The sequence below is a fragment of the Podarcis filfolensis genome, assembly GCF_964270895.1.
Source record: "Podarcis filfolensis genome assembly, chromosome: 15".
NCBI classification, from domain to species: domain Eukaryota; kingdom Metazoa; phylum Chordata; class Lepidosauria; order Squamata; family Lacertidae; genus Podarcis; species Podarcis filfolensis.
Genome location: NC_139618.1, coordinates 20,349,794 through 20,365,120, shown reverse-complemented (window position 1 = coordinate 20,365,120; position 15,327 = coordinate 20,349,794). Strand labels below are relative to the sequence as shown.

The window sequence follows — 15,327 nt, the reverse complement described above, 5'->3', positions numbered from 1 at the left end:
GCCTAGCATGCTTTCTGCATACAGGTACATTTTCTACATGAAGAGCGTGAAATAAATGCATACCCCTCCCATTTCCTTTGCCTCCATTTCCTTCCGCTCATCTCCCCACTGCACTGAATTATATACCAGGAGGGGCTGCCCTCTTGTATTTTGTAAAGCACCATGCATGCCTATGGATGACAGAGTAATACCTCTAATATGCCCGCAATCTGCATTCTAAAATGGCATGGTCCCAGATGTCTGCACCACATGCCTTTCCCCCTCTGAATGTATAAACTGGCTCTGAACTCTACCTAGAGAATTAGAAGCTACAAGCGCGGCCTGAAACGAAATGTGGCAGTGTGTACCCTTCCTCCTAATGGGAGCATTCATTTTCAGGGATCCAGACATTGAGTTGTACCCCCTTTCCAAGGCACTCCATTCCATGTCCAACACCTGGTTTTCTTTTCCAATTGACAGGCTACTGACATTCCAGGGCTACTGATCATGCTTAGTCATCAGTCAGATGCTTTCCCCAGTTTTTGTATTTCTGGAAACCTCTGGGTTCCACAGAGCCTTGCTGGCGATGCCCCCCTCCTGTTTCTCAATGGCCACTCAAGTTCACCATTATAAAAATTGATGGGGCTGAGAGCGAGAGCATAAAAAGCCGATCCGCAGGGAATGCAGAACATTCCCCCAGCCTGCTAGGTCCATGGAATGCAGGGAGCCCCAGAAATGACCTGGCACTTCGACTGCCTCTACTTGATATGAATAATAGAAGCATTCCCCATGCTGTGCTAGGCCAGTGGTCCAGGAACGAACCAGCAACTGGTTCTCCCCTGGCAGAAAACTGCTGAGGAAGCCCTCTCTTGCCAAAGTGTAAATTGAGGCTGGCAGAGGACATCGTGAGTGCCTGCTGAAGGGACAGAAGTGTCTCCTACGTTTTGTACCTATATTTAGCACTTGGAAGAACTACTGAACATTTTAAGGAGGGAAAGATCAAAGAGAGGCTGGCAGCTCCTTCGCTCTCTTCGTGTACAACGTTGGGAAAAAGGTGCTCCGCTACAAATGCTAGTGGGGTTATAGCATCAATTAGTAAAATGGAGAAAATGAATGCCAGCGGGGAGGGCATTTTTCCTCTCTTGTTGGTGCCTGGAACACAACAGTAACCCAATGAAACAGGCAGGCACTAAGGAAGCCTTTCTCCCCTTTATTTGTGATGCACAATTAACTTATGGGAGTTGCTGCCACAAAATGAGGTAATAGGTTGATCATAGATGGCTTACAAATAAAAGGACTGGCCAAACTAGTGGAGGGATGGACTATCGTTTAGCTACTATGATAGCCTAACAGAGCCTCCATGCTCAGAGGCAGTCTACCTACAAATACCAGGATGCTGGGGACAAATAACAGAGGAGGATAGCTGGTCTTTGCCATCCTGTTTGTGAGCTTTCACAAAGCGTCTGCTGGCGCAGGGAGTCCTCATTGTTGAAGGAGAATACTGGACTAGATAAAAGTTCACTATGAGCCAGCGAGGCAATGCCCTGTCAGTTCCCTTCAGACCCCAAGTGTGATGTATATCAGCCATTATTCCTGAGGTTTGGCCAGCTTGGCATCACCAGCTCCCACTAGGAACACAGGAAGTTGCCTTATACTGATTCATGCCCCTAGTCCACGAAGCTCTGTATTGTCTACACTGACCGGCAGCATCTCTCCAGTGTTTCAGACAGGGCTACCTGGAGATGCCGGGACTTGAACCTGGTGCCTCCTGCATGCAAAACAGATGCTCTACCACTGAGATATGACCCTACTCCAAAAGTGAAACACTGCTCTGAGTGACAGCCATTAAAGCAGCAACTTGAGTGCCTATATGGTTCTTTGGCCGGGCTGGGTAGAGTGCAACAACATCTGGAGGGTACCAGCCTGTGAAAGGCTGACCTAAACCATAAGAATAAGCCATTAGTACAAAGAGCTTTCTTTTAGAAACAGATTTTCTTTTCTTTTTAATTTCTGAATGAGTATTCTACATAAAATATAACAGCACCCAGTCTTGCAGCATTATAATATGCGTTCTGGTACGCATTAAAAAGGTAACGATTTCTGGAAAAAGGAAAAAACTCTACAGAAATAATCTCTCCTCCCGCCCACCAGCATCTGTTAATCTAGCAATTTGTGCTATTTCTAAAGTTCTTAACTACCATCCCAAAAAGGTGGGTGGCAACACCATATACCATCATTCAGCCAGAAATGAATTTGCAGCCACCGAGAAATAATATATTTTAGGTTTCTTAAGAATAAGCATATTTCTTATTAATTATACTAATTTGCCTCTGGATTTGAAGCTTCTGTGCTCCCTTGCACACTCAGATGATACGTTGTGCAATAAAGCGCCTGGTAAAAATGTATTTTGGATTTATAGGACAAACTGAGGTGCCTCTAAAATGCATGAAGGGGTGCTATTAAAATGGCTGGCTGCCCAATTTTTTGTGATTTTTTTTTTTAACATTGTGGGGAAAGATCTAAGTGTTCAAGGCCAGGTGGTTGGTTAAAACAACAACCCCGCTTGGCCTCAAGGTTCTGTCACCAGGCATAGAGAAGCAGACCGTGTGTTTTTTCCAAATATCATCAACCGTGAACCATCAGTCATAAATGTACAAACTTCCCATCTCTTATATGAGAAAGCAGGCGCACATACCCAGCACAGACATCCTTAAACAGGCAAAAACTTAAGCCAGACCAACTGCAAAGCAGGAAAAAGAGTTGCTACCATCTTCCTGCTTTGCTTTGCTACAGCTTTCAGACTGGAGAGATGTTGGAGTATCCCTGGAGGAGGATGCTGGACCCACGCACAGCTGATTTGCAATAGCTGGCCTGAAACCAGCCTTTTGGGTGGAGTAGGAGGTTAAAAGGAGAATAAAATAGTTTATCTGCTAATTAGTGGGTCAGAGCATTGTTTGTTTATTATCTGAGTGTGGTTTGCATGGCGGGTGTGTTCTTTCATAAATGTTAACATTAGGCAATATATTGATGATGTATTGTACAACCCCCCCTCCTTTATGTTATTTTTGTGTGGGTGTCGCTTGGAGACCTTTTCCAAGAAAAAAAATGATCGTGCAAATCAGGTATGTCTGGGTACACATTTATGCACATCAGCCACATTACTTGTGACATTGTGAGCATCAGAGGTAAAGGTAAAGGAGAAGGACCCCTGGACTGTTAAGTCCAGGCAGATGCCCATATGTCCCCACTCCTCATTGAAAATTTCCATTTCAGTGAATGTCTGAACAGGCTAAAAGCATTATAGTTAGGGGTGAAGAGAGGAGCATCCAATTCAGGGGTGGCTAAACTGTGCCCCTTCAGATGTTGCTGAACTACAACTCCCATAATCCTTGGCCACTGACCGTGCTTGATAGGGCTGACAGGACTTTTGGTTCGCAACATCTGGAGGGCACCAACATTGGCTAATCCTGATCCAATCCAACACACTGCCCAAAAGATAGGTCAATCCACCCTTCCTCTGCCTGCCTGCCGCGTGAGACTTACCAACGTGCCCGTTTTTGTGTTCACAGTGAAGGATGAATTCTGGAATTTGGAGCTGGCTTTGGAGTCAAGAGGCAAAGTTTCACCATTACGGTACCATTTGTAAGTTGGTTCGGGGAAGCCTTCCTTTTCCTGGCAGTGGAGAGTAGCAGATTTACCCACGGGCACTGACTGGGGCACTCGGCACTTTGGGGCCACTGGTTTCACTGTTGGGGAAAGAGTTGCCCACTAGGTAAGTCAGACTGGTTAATCATTTGCCACTATTCACATCCCACCCAACATGTGTTTCATTCATCCCTTCATGCTGAATAGAGTAGAAGCTAAACCGCTCCAAGTTGGTTACAAAATAAAGACAAAGCAGCGCCACTCCAATGAACACTGCAAAAAACATGCACAATGCTTGGGTCTGGTTTTGCCCCCCAGTCTTGTGAGCCAGAGAGCAGGGAAGCAACAGAGCAAGGCAGAGACAGGCCACAGCTGCAGGCCTCACTCTGCGCTGTAATTAGCCCCACAGATCGCACCAAGCTGGCTCTCAAGAAGCATGATCTGAGAGGATTGGGAAATTGGGGATTGGTTGATTTTTAGCGCATTATAAGATCAAGCTGCTTTAAATAATAACAACAATAATGGCTCCCTGCTCCTGGTCTCAGAAGCTAGGCAGACATCAAGGCTGAATAGGGGACCAACATAGCAAGCTTGCCAGGCATCAACTGCTGTCTCACTGTCCATTTGGCATCCATCAGCCCTTATCACAAAGCAGCAGAGCAGAAGTTCTGCAGCTGAGCTCCTGGGACTTCGGGTTAAGAGGATTCTCAGGTGACAGGGCTGGGAGAAACCTCCCCTTAAGACTGGGAAGACTCTTCTGCTTAAAGTAGACAGCAGTGAGTTAGAGAGACTGGTAAAAGGTACTTTCATGTACTCATATATTTCTCCTTCTCCAAAGAATTTACTGTATAACTAATATATTTTACATTTTTTAAAAAGCTGCACATCTTAAGTGGAAATGCATTGAAAAGCACTGGAAAAGCTGTAGTTTATGGAAAAATTGCTCACAAAATGTGTACAATTAATTGCAGGCTTTTTGTGCCTTTTGAAAAATCTGCACATAACGGGATGTGCAGGTCTATGACTGAGTGCCAGCAGGAATGAAACAGGATGGAACGAAGCCACTCCTAGCACCAAGTGATTTGAACAAAAGGCATCCAATCCCTGTGTACGTGCACAATGTGAGGATATCTAGGCTTATACCATGAACTGTCAGGTTGATGTTGATCTCAGCTCCAATATGCGTGTCTTCAGGAGCCGCAACCTCACACCGGTAGATGCCTTTATCTGCACGGGTCACATTGTGGATGATCAGTGATGTCCTTCCGTGGAGCTCTGCACGGTCCACCCAGTCTCCTACAAAAAGGCAAGGAAGAAGGGTGGAAGGTGTCCCCTGATACATCCGGCCCCCTGGAAATCTTAGTTAGCCCTCATAGCTCACAAAGCCTTAAGTGGAAATGGTAAAAAGTTCTAGGCACCCATCTGCTTTTAGAAACTCTGAACAGAAAGTTGCTAGGGGTTCAAATGAAACCTCAAGAAGAAAATTGCTGCAAACATTTCCTACCCTGCATCTTGTGGTCAAAATACACGTAGCTTGTGTCCTTGCCCGCAATTTTCTTCCATTCAATCCTAGGATTGACTGTCTTGGTGGAAGTGATGATGCAGGAAAGCTCAGCACCTGCAGCAGGAACACACACAAGCACAGATTAAGAAGGAACATCTTGTCATTTACATAGCTTTTCCAGGGAAAAGCCTCGCCGGGTGAAGCCAAGAACCTCGCCTTCCATCTGCCTCCCAAGTGGAGAAAAATCTGCTGAAACTCAGAAGCTGCTGGACGGGAGATTGTGGACCCAAGCCAGCAAGTGAGCAGCCAACACAGATAGCAACTACTGGGAGAAAATACAAAAACAGTAGTCTAGTTCATGCCAACAATTTCTTGCAACTGGCTGGACATGCTGGGTGTGAGGTGACAGAGGGGGTGTCTCTTAAAAGGATCAGAGGGTTGGGGTTTGGGAGAAAGTGTGCAGGGGGGGTGGAACTCTCATTTTATTTTAACATTTATGTATTGCCCATTAAAGGCATAGGAGCCCTGATGAAGTTGCAATTTGGAACTGTTTGGTTCCTGCAAGCACTGGTGGGGTTGGCCAGTGTGGTGCCTTCTAGATGGTGCTGGTCTACAGCTCCAATTATTCCTGACCACGGGCAATTCTGGCTGAGGCTGATGGGAGGTTGAAGTCCATCTGGAGGGCACCACATTGGCTGCTCCTGTCCCAATGAGTAGCTTGATGGCACCTGACAATGTTTGGCACTGAAGCAAAGCAGGATCAGGCCTGGTTAACATCCGGGTGAAGACTGGTTTTCCTCACCATCCAGTTCTTCGGAAGGGTCATAACTCAGTGACAGAACACATGTTTTGCATGCAAAAAGTCCCAGGTTCAAGCTCTGGCATATCGGGGCAGGGGTGAGGAAGACTTCTGGTTCAGTTTACACACAAGCCAAGGCATGACTTGGTGCAGAAGCATGGACTCCTGGAGAGTAGATCACAGTAACTTCAGCCTTCTTCCAATACTGCTTCTGTTGCACTGCTGTGAGCTAAGCATTGCTTTGGCTTAGGCTGCCATCCGAACCCAGACTCGTGATTTGGTCCCAACCCAGAACAAACTTTGGTTGCAGCTTGTGGTTTATCGGGAACAAGACGAACCATGAATCTGGTTTCGGCCTACACACTAAGCCAAGCCATGGCTTGGCTCACAGCAGCAGCAGGACCAAAAGGGGAGCAAAGCGGCCACTATCTCCTCTCCAGGAGCCCCCATGTTCGTGCTAAGCCGTGTTTCGACTTTCTTTCAGATACGGGAACAGTCTCTGCCATTCAGTGTAGACAATATTAAGCTATATGGGACTAAAGTATTGACCGCAAAAAGTAGCTTCCAATGTTTCTTTGCCTTGCCACACTTACGGTAAAATTCCTGCACCACGGGGTTCAAGTCAGTGGAAAACAGCTCTACGGCCAAGATTCTGTAGCCTATGAAAAACAAACAAGCAGCAGCATAAGAAACAAGAAAGGCACCTCATACATTTCTGGCCTGGAAACATTTACTCTGCACCACCCCATCAAATCCCTGGAAATAAAAAAAGGGGCGAGTTTAGCAAAATCTGATGTAATCCTTGCTGAACCACCTACTAAGATTTATATTTAGCAGGATTAGGGTGGTGGTAGTTATGTACAATTATATGATTCTGCTCTGCAACAGGTGGCCCAATACTAATTTAATAGAAGATAAGTGATTGACTTCTCTTCCACTTAAAGATATAGTAGCAGGAAAATAATTGTTCTACAATATGTCATCAACAGTTCAAATTAGACCTCAGCACCTGCAGGGTGTGAAATAGCAGTCTGCGCACTGCATGATGCCTTAGGTGGTCATGCATCTGCATTTATATTGGGTGTGAAATGTTGTTTAGCCTGGCAGACCAGGTCCTTAGCTCCCCAACGGGACATCAGGAAACTCGCTTCCTTTGCTGTGCAGCTTAAGTTTAAGCCATGCTGCAAAGGAGGATCCCAGCTGATCCAAGCAAGGCTTGATCACAGCATTCAAGCCAGGCTTTTGGCGGGAAAAGGTGGTTGGGATTGATAGCTGTTGGCATCCAACAACATCTAGAAGGTCACAGGCTCCTCATTCCTTGATTACAGGAACCTGATGTCGATACCTCACTGAAGCTAAGCAGGTCTAAATCTGCTTATCTAGGAACCCCAAGTATACCACCCTTTTGTTCCATCGTGGTAGAAGTAGGATGTAAATGTAACAAATGGGGGGGGGGAATGAATTAGAAGATGGAAGCAAAGAAGGCAGCCAGCACTGTATTACTGTAGGCTCAGCACTTCAAAAACAGGCTCCAGGCCACACAGAAGCTCCTTTCATTCCTCCAGCTTTGATTCCAATCTACGACTTAAGAGAATCTGTCTTTTTTTATACCCTCACTTTCCTCCCCCTTCTGAGGTAAATACATCTCGCTAATCCCAGCAAAAATCCAAGGCATTAAAGCAACTCGCTGAAAAGAAGCCCCAGAGTAAGCAGAGGAAAATCCCTCTGAACTCCTCCTGACATTTTTACAAAGATGTCACCACAGAGACCGGGCAAGGAGAGAGGCAGTTTTGCTCACTGTATTCCACATGTCCTCTCCCGGAGTGAGGCTGCCAAGCAAACACTTGCTTTTCTGACCTAAAGAGTTGCCTAGTGCTTTTTGGAGAGCTTGAGCAACTTGCCAACTCTGGTGGTGAATCTGTGGTGAAATCCCGGCAAGGGGGCAGGAGATTTATTTGTGTCCGGCATTTCCTCCTAAGAAGCTCAAGGCAGCCTAGTTGGGTATCTTTCCCCTCCTCCCCTCTATTTATTTGCACAATACCCTTGTGAGGTAAATTAGGTGGGTCGATGTCTTGATAAATTGTCTGAATCTGGTATGGCGTTCAGATCGTGATACTGGTTGTCAGACAATTTGAACTGGCAATGCATTGCGCCAGCTCAAATAGCCTGCAGATGACAAAGGTGCAGAAAGACAGACAGATGGAGCCTGAGAAGGTTGTGGGCAAGCACCTTCTCTGGCTCTGTCTGCCTGCCTGCACCTTTCAAACGCCACAAGTCTCTTCTTTATTTTTGCCACGAACAGTCCAATATGACTTATCCTCTGGTAATAATATATTCGTTGTCCAATAGCTGTGAGGATGGAGTGAAGAGCCACTACTGCAGAACACCCAAAGCCTTACCTAGCGCAACCTGAGAACCTCTAAGGCAAGGGAGTCTAGCGCTGCTCGATCCCCGGTTGCTTCAGTTTAGAGCACACCCAAAGTGTGACAGAGTCACAGGATCACTGGACATAGTGCAGCTCATTGCTCTTTTGGCTGCTGCTCTGTAGGCAGCGCAAGCGCCTTTCAGAGAGAGTAAGTGATACAAATCAAGGCATCCAGGCAGTGTCAAACTGGACACACATGGGCATCGAGGTTTTTTGCGGCGGCTTGCTCCAACAACTGCCCTGTGGCATTGAAAGCACTGGCGTGAGAACACAGACTTGTCCCTTTCTGCCTGGATCCACCCCAGAACCATAGCTGTCAACCTTCCCTTTTTTTGCGGGAAATTCCTTTATTCCAGCGCTGTTTCCCGCTGCTATCCCGGATTGTTAGATATCCCATAGACTGTCCTCGGGACAGGTGAGGCTGCTGATCCCTTATTTTCAAATTTGAAAGTTGACAGCTATGCCCAGAACGCAACAGTTTTTGAACCAGCTCTTGCATGGCACTACATTTGAAATTCAATTACTCTACACTGTTGAGCAGGCCAGCTCTTACCTGCCTCCCAGACGTACTATCTAAGCTTAGTACTGACAGCACCCAGCAAATAATAAGTGTGTTGCAGCCCCTCATACCAGATCCCATCTAGGTATTGGTGCACTGCAAAGATTACAGGGTGGATCCCTTGCTCAGGGTCGTGGCAAGGATAAAAGTTGGGGGACCCACCTTGCAAGATAAGATGCAATACATAAATTAATGTAATACAAAAATTTAAAATTCTCACTATGGACTGAATCACCCCTTGCTCAGCAAGAGCAAAGGACTACCGCTTACAAATGAAGAACCACATAGGAAACAGGCAGTCACTCTGTACACTGATAAGGAGTTATAAAAAGCCCACCCTTCCACTACAGCCCAGCGGCTTCAAGAAAACACCCCATCCATCTTTGCTGCAATTACAGGACACCCACACTTGCAAGATTTTTATTTTTACCACCCACACACAGCAGCAGGACACAATCAGAGGCACGCGTTTCTCTCTGCTTGCTTGTGATGGAGGCAAGGACCCCACAGGGCCCTGCCAAACAATTGAAAAAACAAAAACCTGTCAACAGGTGGCAAGACACGCATGCAACAAGAGAGGGCAAGAACCTGCCAAGCAATGAGCAAAAAGTTTGTTGTGGCATCCTCCTCTGCTCCTTCTCCCATCCTTCCCTTTTCACATACATATGTAAAAAAACACCAAAAAACTGCCTTGCTGAACCCACCAGGTTAGATCTCCAACTACAGCTGGCCAGATGCTCTGAAAGCTCATTAGCAAGGCATGCGGGCAACAGGCGCTACACCAGCCTCATCTGACTCTCCTTTTGCAAGCAGAAACTCCTCTATCAGCATATCTTGTACTGTCCACCCTCCTTTTTTTGCTTTTTTTTATTTTGTTAATGCTCCTGCCTCCTTTCCTCCCCCACCCATGCACTAGGGTTGCTGATGGGAAGCAGGAGGGATTGGGCAGATGGCAACAATAAGGGTCAGGGGCCGGAAACATCAAGGGAGACAATGGATTTCCCCCCAGCTTTGTTTAGTTTTCTCACATGCAAACACAGCATCCCCCCAACTGGGCTCACTGGTTTCTTTTTGTACTGGGGGGGGGGTCTGAACAGCTAGGATCAGGAGAAAGGAAAATTCCAATTACATGCAAGAGAAATTGACCAGATGAGTATCAGTTTTGGGTCACACCTAACAGGATCTGAAACGGGGCTAGTAGCTCTTGGTGGAAATCTGCAGGGGGGGGGGCGGATATTTGGGGAGGGGCTTCTTTCACTCTTCAGACCCCCAGCCAGTGAAAAACCTAGAGGGGGAAAAAACAAAGATAATGGTGGCACTTTTCCCTCCACCCTTTTTGCTGGTTCACACACATACATGTCAATTCCTTGTGGTTTGCAACATCCAGTGGTACCTTGTATATGTAAACATGCCATCCCTGTGGTGTAGTTGTAAATTTCCAAGTGCTCATCATGCCAGCCCCCACAGCCAGGCTGCTAAAGAGAGTCCAAAAAAAATTAGGCAGATGTGCTGATATGTTGATGCATGCACACAAACAAGATACACACCCAAAGCACAGCAGCACATAGCACAATATCCAGTTTATTAGGGTCAGTAGACTGCAATTTAAAACACAATGGTGCTTACTTCTGGGCTGCCATAGGTTCAACTTGAAAAAGCACATGGAGCTTCAAATGTAACCTTTAGCTTTTAATTGGAAATGCAAACCATCTTGCAAAGACTGTTACTATTTAAGTTGGCAGCACAAAAGGAAATAAATGTACAGCCTCCGATTACTATTTTCTCCATTCTCCCAATGTGTTCTATGCTCATCTCACAAATAACAGTAAAACTTGAAAGTCTCATTATCACCTCACTCATTTTCCAGGGCCCAGAAAGTCTGTAAATCATCCCGATATTCCAGAAGATGCTCTGATAGGTCACATAATCACTCCTGCTCTGAAAAAAACACGTCCTGGAATCAATATCCCCACCCCACCCCCAGTCTTGCGATTGCAATCCAACATACCATCGGCCATCACAGTTCAAACACCATAAACGAAACGAAACTTTCATGTTACCTTCTAAGCAAGGCTTTTCGATTAAGGTAGCTTATGCATTCATCTGCCAATCACCAAATGCATCATGAAGGACAGAGAAATCAAGTGTGAACTATAAAAAGCAAATGTAGCCATGTTGTCCCATAAGGGGGGAAAAACCCAAAATCAACAGTTGGGCGATGTTTTCTTGACCAGTTGCGGATTTTGGAAGTTTTATCCATTATAAACTGCAAAAGATGTCATTAGTCTGCTTCAGCTCATATGGGCAAAATGCATTCCTGCCTGGGCCAGCACTTCGCAGGATAAACTCTCTCACACACAGCAAAATGCGAAAGCGGAATGTCTTCAGTTCAAGGACAATGATCCTGTACACTTCTGGCTTTTCAATATTCTTTAGTGTGTGCCTGAGTTCCAAGCAATAACGAAGGACTAAAATGTCAACGTTTAATCCCCAATTCCTATGCGTACTAACCTTCTGCATCCCTTTTTCTACCCATCACAATGATGGAATCGCAAAGTGTCAGTCAGTGTCGGACTGCAAGACTGCAACTTCTCCCTCTCTGGGGTAAGATACAAGATGCAAAGCTTAAAGGGGTCAGCATTCTTGGGCATCTGCCAATGCCTGCCCCAAGCCCCCCTCTCGTTACTTTTTTCTAACCCTTAAATCCAATCAGCGTGAGGCAGCTGGGTCTAGCCACCTTTCCATTTCCCACAATGTCCCTGTCCTAGCATCACTCTGGTGCATTAGTAAAGCTGCCACCCCCTACAGGTAAGGCTACCAAAGGTAAGTTTACCCAGAGTCCGCAGCATTATTATTACTTTAAATCAAGAGTGGCAATACTCACTGGCATTAATCATGTTCAAATAACTGTGCACACATGCACATACACATTTTGTAGTGTGGGAATCAAAGCTGGCCCATTCTCACGTGAGGTGGTAAAAAACACAGGTCTTGGGGTTTGCACTGCAAAATTACATGCCCCTCCCCCAAGCCTCCCGCAAATACAGTGGTACCTCGGGTTAAGAACTTAATTCGTTCTGGAGGTCCATTCTTAACTTGAAACTGTTCTTAACCTGAAGCACCACTTTAGCTAATGGGGCCTCCTGCTGCCATTGCAGCGCCGGAGCACAATTTCTGTTCTCATCCTGAAGCAAAGTTCTTAACCCGAGGTACTATTTCTGGGTCAGCGGAGTCTGTAACCTGAAGTGTATGTAACCTGAAGCGTACGTAACCTGAGGTACCACTGTACAAAATCATATTGAAGGGAAGAGGAAGGGCTGTAGTGTGTGTGTGTGTGTGTGCGCGCACACACACACACGCATGCAAAGATCTTTTCTGGGCTCTTTTGTTGTCTGGAAAATATTACAAATCAGATATTCATGCCAAGAACCAGAAATCCATCAGAATAATCTATGATAGGAACATCAACAGCAGGAAAAGAAATTGTTAGGAAACAAAAAGAGCTTTCAAACGGAAAGAACTTGGGAAAATGAAAAGTATTTCCTACTCAGTTGTGGACCCCACCCCGCCTGACACTCCTATATTAGGGCTGTGTTCCCTGCCAGAAATCCCATAATTAGTCTAGCATGAAAGGAGTTAAAAACTGCCTCACCAAAGCGAAGTCAAAACAGAGCATTTAGCAATGGAGACAAATTCTTCCAAATCCTCAAGCTCCTTGTCCCCTTGCTCTCTCCTGCTATTTTTAGCCTAGTGTTTTCCAAATGTGCCAAGTGTTCCTTATGTTATCACTGTCAGAGGCCCCCTTTTCCCACAGTCACTCGGCTCGCGCCCTGGGATGAAGCAAAACTACCCCTGCATTCATGGTTCGGCCTCAAATGTTGAGGTGCCGTCATTCCTTCATTGTGAGCAAAGGGCATTTCAGCAAATCCACATCAGCGATTTGATCACGTTTATTTGACAGTTAATTCTAAATGCATGCATAACCCCAGTCAGCAACTCATTATTAACCTGGCCACGTTTTGAATTGTAAAGGGATCGTAGGAAACTGAATTATACTGAGCAAGACCACTGATCTATCTAGAACAGTACTGCCAACACTGACTGGCAGCAGCCCTCCAGGATTTCAGGCAAGGGACCTTCCCATTCCTATCTTATTAATTTATTGCATTGCATTGCACCTTTTTCTCCAAGGACCTCAAGGCGATGTACGTGGTCCCTCCCTCCTCATTTAATCCCCACAACAACCCTGTGACGTAAGTTAGGCCGAGAGACAGTGACTGACCCAAGGTCACCCGCTGAGCTTCGTGGCCAGAGTGGAGATCTGAGCTCTGGTCTCCCAGGACTTTAACCACTACATCACACTGGATCTCTGGAGATGCCAGAGATCAAACCTGGGACTTCCTGCATACAAAGCACTAAGTTGCAGCCTTCCTCAGGACAGCTGAAGAGCAGACACAGCTGCCAACTGAGTCATTCTCACACAAACTGAAGTGGCACAAAGGACTCTTCAACTCCCCACGAACAGCAACAGTGGTTTTGGCACAGAGGCCTCCCTCCCTGCTGTGTGCATCACAGCTATGGAGGCTTGTAAACAGCATCTTGTTCTCACAGCGGCCAACCAGATGCCTGTGGCAAAACCTGCAAGCAGGACCAGAGCACAAGAGTCCTCTCACATCGTTTCCAGCAACTGGTCTTCAGAAGCAATGCTGCCTCCAATTGAGGAGGCAGGAGGCAGAGAATAGCTACTGTGGCTAGTAGCCATTGACATCCTTCGCCTTCGTGACATTTGTCTCATCCCCTTTTAAAGCCATCCAAGTTGGTGGCCATCACTGCTTCCCATGGGAGCTTGAAGCGTCTCCACCTCCATCGTTCTGCCCGGAAACTGAGGTCCAGCGCCAAGGGCCTTCTGGCGGTTCCCTTGCTACGAGAAGCCAAGTTACAGGGAACCAGGCAGAGGGCCTTCTCGGTAGTGGCACCCGCCCTGTGGAACGCCCTCCCACCAGATGTCAAAGAGAAAAATAACTACCAAACTTTTAGAAGACATCTGACGGCAGCCCTGTTTAGGGAAGCTTTTAATGTTTAATAGGTTATTGTATTTTAGTGTTCTGTTGGAAGCCGCCCAGAGTAGCTGGGGAAACCCAGCCAGATGGGCAGGGTATAAATAATAAATTATTATTATTATTATTATTATTATTATTATTATTATTATTATTTCTTTGATCCATCCTGAATCGTCCAACTTTCATCTTCACTGGATGTCCATTGAGTTTCAGTGCTACGAGAAAGGGAGAAAAACTATTCTCAATTCACTTCCTTCATTCCTTGCATAATTTTATAGGACTGTGTTCTATAAAACGTGTTGGATATGACTGTTTTAATAAAATAAAATAAAATTAATAAAATAAAATAAAATAAAATAACAAGACAATGCAGCACGGTCAAAGCCTTGTTTGCAGTCCACGCTGGGAGCGATCGCTTTGACAGGGCTGGGCCTGCCCTTGCTCTCTCTCACAGCATCAAGTTCAGCAGAGGTCTCGACCGTGTGAAATCACCACGCAATATTTGACATCTGTCTTTGACGGCAGAGATGCACGCAGCTGGGAATGTGGGCACCTCTCCCTTTCGGTTTCCTTTGCAGCCTCCGCAGCTGCGAGGCTTGAAGGACCGGCATGTCCTTCTTTGCGGCGTTTTCTGCAATCTAACACAAAGGGATGCCCTTATGCCACATCTCCCTTGGCCAAGGAACTAAGGACAACAATGGGGCCTTCTATCTGGCGTCGGATCATAACGTCACTTCCGCCTCACAGGGTGGTGTGAGAGAGTTTAGCGGTTTTATGGAGATGGCAACGTGCACTGTGTGGGGAATCACAGCCCTCTTGGGCCTCATAAAGAAGAACATTTCACCACAAGTTCTGCCACACGGCTGCACCTGCTGTGGGGTAACATTCAGGGTGGTGATTCAGACAACCAAGTTAACCCCGGAGGTAACCAGATCGATTGTCTGTATGGGTTCTCTGACAACAAGATCAACGAGAAGGCATTGTTTGGGCAGGCTCAGCTTTTCTGATGAGTGCAGCTCTCCATGGTGAGAAGTGGCACGTGCCAACATTCTCACTTCTGCTCCACTGAGCGATCTCTGTCCCATATGGAAGATGACATTCCAAACAGTCTGAGCTCAGATGCTACTGGACAGAATCCACTGTGGGCATCACCAAAGATGCACTCCAAAGTGAAATGGGCGAAGCAGGCCATGTGAATAATGCATGAGCTCATCTGGCAAGGGACGTCCTCTCCTTCCGATGGCCTGTCACATGTCGGAGCTCTCCTCTACTTGGAGCCCTCCTAGGAAAGCGAGCAGATCTGGGAAGCTCAATCTAATTATGAGGAGCTAATGAGAACCGACCTGCCCTTAAGAT

General features: G+C 46.3%; 1 protein-coding gene across 1 annotated transcript in view; it reads right to left on the bottom strand.

Annotated features, from left to right (window-relative positions):
* JAM3 (junctional adhesion molecule 3) overlaps positions 1 to 15,327 on the bottom strand; it is a 40,295-nt gene that overhangs the window by 9,216 nt on the left and 15,752 nt on the right. Inside the window, exons 2-5 of the mRNA XM_083589041.1 lie at positions 6,521 to 6,586; positions 5,129 to 5,242; positions 4,768 to 4,920; positions 3,523 to 3,725 (exon numbers count right to left, since the gene is read on the bottom strand). Coding sequence (XP_083445167.1) covers positions 3,523 to 3,725; positions 4,768 to 4,920; positions 5,129 to 5,242; positions 6,521 to 6,586 — 536 coding nt within the window. The remainder of the gene's footprint in view (positions 1 to 3,522; positions 3,726 to 4,767; positions 4,921 to 5,128; positions 5,243 to 6,520; positions 6,587 to 15,327) is intronic.